Raw genomic sequence first — 6,011 nt, forward strand, 5'->3', positions numbered from 1 at the left:
GGAGCAATGAACTGCCGGATATGGGGATGATTCCCTTTGGCATGGGATATATTTAAAATTATGTCAAGGACATCGTTGGTGTGACAGTCATTTTCCGAAATTTTTTCTGATCTTGCTTTCTGCAAAACTTTGATGGAGTGAGTGAATTGATAATTTTTATCGTTTGCCTGTTCAGAATCCATCTGATTTACAAGTTCCTCGTGGATGGTGAGAGGTTTGGCGAATTTTAACTGATTTTGCAATTGCTGTCGTTCTTCACCCCGCAATTGGTAAACCAAGGGTTGATCGTGATTATACTCACCTGGGGTTGTGTACACATTAATAGGGGTTGTGAATTTCTCCACTTTACCCGTAACTTTAAAAAATTTTGGACATTTTGGTTGTCTGCATGAGGCAAAGTCGGAGAATTTTCCATTGTTGCGTTGCTTATTTCCGTGGAATTGTATGGAACATGTGATGTGGAAGGTAGCCGACAATTCTTTCCTGATGCAATAATGGAATTTCTCCAAGAACAATTTTTTATTGCGAAGGATGTCTTCGTTTTTAAGAACGAATGAGCCGTAATATTCGTAAGGTTTACGGGTGAATTTACGTTCAATAGTTGTCCGTTCAGATTCTTCACTTACTTCTAATTCGTAGTCACTTTTTCCAGACGTAGAAGTAATGCCATTGATGCCCTGGGTGTGTAGCTTTATACGTGATTTTCTACTCGTCTTTTTCCTAATTCTCAACCCTTCGTGAACTCTGGTCTTCAAATTACGCAAATTAGAGCGCCAAGCAAAAACTAGATTGGATCGAAATCGTGGTCGATCATGTTTTCGAATTCTCAGGTACTCGCAGATCTTCTCAAAAATTCGCTTGTCGGTGGGGCCATCCTTGAGATCTAATTCACTTCTTGCACAAAATAAAATTGCCTCGACTGCCTCTTTATCTTTGAACTTCATCTTCACACTCATAATTACTCTTCGCAATCAGCTCAGAGTATTTTAAGTAAATTAGTCTTTAACCGATATCTTTTGCTCGTATTCGACAACACTATCAGTATCTCGCGAGGCGAATTCCAACAAAATGGCAGATAAGGGAGGGGTGATAGAACCCTTTGTCTTGCTGTTTTTGTGTATTTTGAATGGGATTAGGCAGTAATGAATAAAATATTCGAAAATTGGAAAAAATGAAGAATTAGATGCATATTCACGTCCCGGGTACATTTGAAAATGGGACAGATGGCGCAAAAAACGCATGAACAGGGGCGCGCTCGGAATGACGAGGTATGTGTTGTGTTTCTCCCTTTAACGCACAATGTACGAGAGAGACAGAAAACGTCCTTCTCTCTCACAGATTATGCGTTAAAGGTAGACACACAACACATACCTTGTCATTTCGAACGCACCCTAGCGCAGGCACATGTAATCTCTTTCATTTGTTCTTGGGGCTAAGCAGGCTAAGGGAGGAAGAAAGAGGAGTTTTAGGTTACATCCGCTTTTCAAAGTTGATGCTTTTGCTTCTGAAACGCATTTTTTAGCGAATTCATCACCAAGTATACAGCAAAGTAAGTATTTGGAAAAATTAAGTATTTGGACCATTCAATCATTCTCAGATCCCTTTGAAAAAGGGGTTAAGAACGAAAAATCACACGTCATATGAGGATTCAAAAAAATGTAAACGATAAGTTTTTTTTATGGGGATATTTTTGTTTTGTTTTGTTTTGTTCGGAGATATTCGCTGTTGAAAATCCTAATTGTCGTAATTTTGAGTTTTTTCTAAGATAAAGCATGGAAAAATTGTATCAAGCACTCCTCACGTCAGGTTCTTGTCACAATATATAGTGCAGTTATTATTTTGTTTGAAATTCACAAATCTTCTTAGCAAATATCCTCCGTTGAATTTTTCTCAAAAAAACAACATTGCATATATTGTCAAATAATGATGAAAATCGAAAAACTCGAATAGTCACAGGAAGATTTTTCAATTTTCCAGATGTGATGTTCTTTCTTTTTTCAACTGTGTTATTCAAATTTATTGTATATTGTGACGAAGAAGCATTGTTTCACAGCGGATAAAATTCAGAGTGATTGCGATCAAATCAAATCGAACGGAATCACAGTAAGATTTTTTGTAGTCCTAACCGTGACTATGTTTTTTTTTCACATATATCAATTTCGATTGCGAATATCTCATGTTGAAGGTTTTTCAATATTAATTCCCATAAAAATCATCGTTTTATCCATATATTTTTATATTCAGTCATCATCACAATTAGAGTTCTGCTTTTTCAACAAAACGAAAATTGAAAAATTCTAATCGCCCAGTTTTCTTATAGGATATCCGTCGTTAAGTCTTTATTTCAGCAAACTTCAGGGTCATAAAAATAAAGTGTAAAGAGTGTAAAGAGTGAATTCAAGTGGGCATAAAAAATGGTTGCCCTTCAAATTCAAAAAAGACAAAATGCCTACAACCTGTATTGTGTCATCTTGCAAGGCTGGGTATCGAACGAACCCAGAAAGAGTATCTTTTTTTTCAATCCCAAAAGACAAATCTTTACGGGATCAGTGGGCTAGAGCTATTCGCAGGGATAAGGGAGATTTAAAATCCCATCATCGAGTGTGCTCCAAACACTTCAGAGCTTGCGATATCATCCTCCACAAGAAGTTCATGAAACCCGATGGGGAAATCATTGCTGAGGTATGTCTTCCAACTTTTGTGAATTGATTTAATTAATTAGAACCTAATTTGCATTTTTTTTGTTCACTTTCTAGACTTCACTCAATAAATCTCAATTGCGAGAGGGAGCAGTACCAATGATATTTCTTGGTGCTGAGAGCTGTAAGAGAGTTTCTTTGGAAAGCTCTGAATCCATTAACTTGAAGACAAATTCCCTTGAGATTTGCGGACAAGTCTCAGTGTTTTTGGAGGGACAAGAGTCTTTGACAGTTCCAGCGATAATGTCTAATAATAACGACGACCAAACTCTTACGCCTAACACCATCGAGACTCTCATTAATTCAAAAATTGATGATCAGACACTGTGCAGCAACCTCATGGCTGAAACTCTCGCTATTCCGATGAATGATACCCAGAATATCTCCAGCATTAACGGTACCCAGCCTCTCTTCCTCCAAATCATAAAGAACAAGTTCCAATTACCAGCAGGGTGGTGTCAAACAAATTATAACTATGAAGGATCTCAAGTTGTAGTTTTTTCTCAGACTGAACTCCGACACATTCATGGTGCCCTTGGCACAATGAACATCAAAGAAATCGTTATAAATTCCAAATTAGAACTAACAGTAAAAGCTCTCCATCATCCCATTGATCTTACGACTTTTCATATAGATGGGTTGGTGACAGACGTTGACATGGTGCAAGGTTTAATATTTACTGTACATAATTTTAATATTTGTTATGGATGTGCTGTATCAGAAATTTTAGAAAACATTCAGAGCAAAGTCACATTCAAGGATTGTATGAATACCTTGAGACATAAGAACTGTCAATGGCTGACGAAATCTAGTCAGTGCATTTTTTGTGCCAAAGGCAAAAGAACTTTGAAAAGGAAATGTGTGAGGCTTAAGGAACAGCCAAAGCCGAAAAGAATGCACCTAGACAATTCTGTTCGCACAAAAAAACTTTTGAACCAGAAAAAGGACAGAATTTGCAATTTTAGAAAGACTGTTGGAAAACTGCGAGTGGACAATCAAAAACTACGAAAACGACTGGAGGATAGTCAGAAGCAAGTGGCAGGGATGAAAGAAGAGACACTTGCCCAAGTCCTTGGAAAACATGAATTAAATAAGCATCACGAAACCGTTGTTTGGGAGATTTTTAATGCAGCGAAACGAAAGGGGTTAAAGGGCAATCGATATGGAGAAGATTGGTTGATGATTTGTGCTCTAGTACATATGAAATCATCAAGTACATACCGATTTATCTACGATAATAATATTCTGCCCGTTCCCAGTGTTAGTACGATTAAAAGGTAGGACTGAACCAAATTTATCAAGAATTATAGAGAATGTGAAATTATATGAAACAATAAATCGATTTCAGGAATTTGAGAGCGATCAAGGCGAAGTGTGGGTTTGATCCAGAGTTTTTCAAGCTTTTTGCAGAGTTTTTATCTGCTAAAACACAGGAAGAAAGACATGGCTTTATTCTCCTCGATGAGATGTTTACTCGCCAGAGTATTGCAGTCAATTCTCAGACCCTTTCGTTTGCTGGCTTAGAGGATTTTGGGGATGAGAGTCAATCACAGCCGACCCTGAAGGATAAAGCTGATCATGGCCTCGTTTTCATGTTCCACTCCCTTTATGGATCTTATACACAACCTGTAGCAGTATTTGCATCGAAGGGCTCCACAACTGGTGTAATGCTAGCAAAATTAATTGTGAAATGTATTACATTATTGGAAAAAGCAGGGGCGGTAGTTCACGGAATTATCAGTGATGGAGCATCGACTAATCGAAGTTGCTGGGAGGCCTTGGGAGTGAAAACTAAGAAGAAGGAGCTGAAGAGTTGGTTCTCCCTCCCAGGTGATGAGAAACGAAAAATATACGCATTCTCAGACACGCCTCACCTCATCAAAACTATCAGAAACCGATTATGTAATAATAAGACTCTTCAGGTATGCTAAATACGTTGTCACATTTTTTTCCACTCCACCTGTATCTTTTCTAAGTATAATTCACTATCTTTATAGCGGGAGGAGGGGCAAGCTCTAATTAAGTGGGAGCATTTTCAGACTTTACACGAAGTAGATGGTCAATTTCCTAGTCATCTACGTATCTGCTCAAAGCTCACTAAACACCATTTGGATCTAAATAGTTCCTCTCGAATGCGAGTTCGATTGGCTGTCCAGGTATTTTCCCCTTCAATTCGTATCTTTTCTGGTACTATCATATATTTTTTACTCTCCAGCTATTCAGTAAGTCAGTAGCTGATGGATTACAGTTCTATCAGAGCAGTAATGTCCCTGGCTTTGAAGACTGTGAGAATACGACGAAATTCTGCAGAGACATCAACAATATGTTTGATGCACTGAATGAAAATGTCAATGGCGTGAAACCCGGCGACGATCATTTCACAGTGAGCATCTTTCAATTCATTTAGTTTTCGTTCACAGTGGCCATTGTAGAGATTTTTTTGTCCATCGTTTAGTGTCTTCTGAACTCTTTGAAAATGTTGGATGAGTGGGAAGAAAAAGTCGACCAAAAAATTTTGCCTAAGTCAGCGTTTCTCACCAGGGAAACTGCTGAGGAGCTCTGAGTATCTCTGAGATCGATGATAGATTTAATTACGGATTTGACAAGCCAAGGGTTTGAGGGTATTCGTACTGGAAGAATTAATCAAGATCCACTCGAGGTTAGCTCAACAATTCTTATTTCATTTGGCCGAAGTAGACTGTGGAATAACAACAAATTGGTGCTAATAATCTAACTTCTCATCTCAATATCATGCTGGAATAGTCTTGATAAATTCGTTTCTTCAGAATCTTTTAGAGTCTATTTTTTTTAACGTTTCTTCCAATCTATCTGTTTCTCTCCTCCAATTATGCCCAATGTCTCGGGTAATTAACACTTCCAACACTTACTGTGATTATTAACAATTCTATCGATTATGAGTATTGCTTTTGTTGATACGTGTTATAAATATGCGCTTTTACAACACTTGGAGCACTGAATTTGTAGTACTCATATGCTCAATCCTATATTTAACTTTCCCTTCCTCCAGCAATTTTTTGGATCAGTTAGAGCAGCAGGTGGGTCTAATGACCATCCTTCGACACCAACGTTTTTACAGATCTATCGCATTCTTTCTCTGTTTAACATTCTGAAGCCTCCTAAAACTGGGAACTGTACATACCTGGAAGATCACAAACCTCTCATTTCCCTATCCAACTTAAAAGAAATTTACGTATCCAAGCGAGAGACTATTAACATCAAAATATTGAAACAAAAGTTGGCTATGGCTGTAGAAATTGAGGATTGGACCGTGGAAGATACGGTCACAGACCA

At 37.9% G+C, this 6,011-nt stretch overlaps 1 protein-coding gene across 1 annotated transcript; it reads left to right on the plus strand.

The window, feature by feature from the left end:
- The first annotated feature begins 1,415 nt into the window (after positions 1-1,415).
- On the plus strand, positions 1,416-6,005 carry LOC105268154 (uncharacterized). Its single transcript, XM_011307466.1, has 7 exons — positions 1,416-1,549; positions 2,321-2,682; positions 2,757-3,976; positions 4,048-4,621; positions 4,697-4,855; positions 4,915-5,082; positions 5,155-6,005. Exons 2-7 carry the CDS (start codon positions 2,446-2,448, stop codon positions 5,260-5,262), a joined length of 2,466 nt encoding a protein of 821 aa, XP_011305768.1. The 5' UTR covers positions 1,416-1,549; positions 2,321-2,445; the 3' UTR covers positions 5,263-6,005.
- Positions 6,006-6,011: the final 6 nt, after the last annotated feature.

Source organism: Fopius arisanus, unplaced genomic scaffold (assembly GCF_000806365.1).
Source record: "Fopius arisanus strain USDA-PBARC FA_bdor unplaced genomic scaffold, ASM80636v1 scaffold00054, whole genome shotgun sequence".
NCBI classification, from domain to species: Eukaryota; Metazoa; Arthropoda; class Insecta; order Hymenoptera; family Braconidae; genus Fopius; species Fopius arisanus.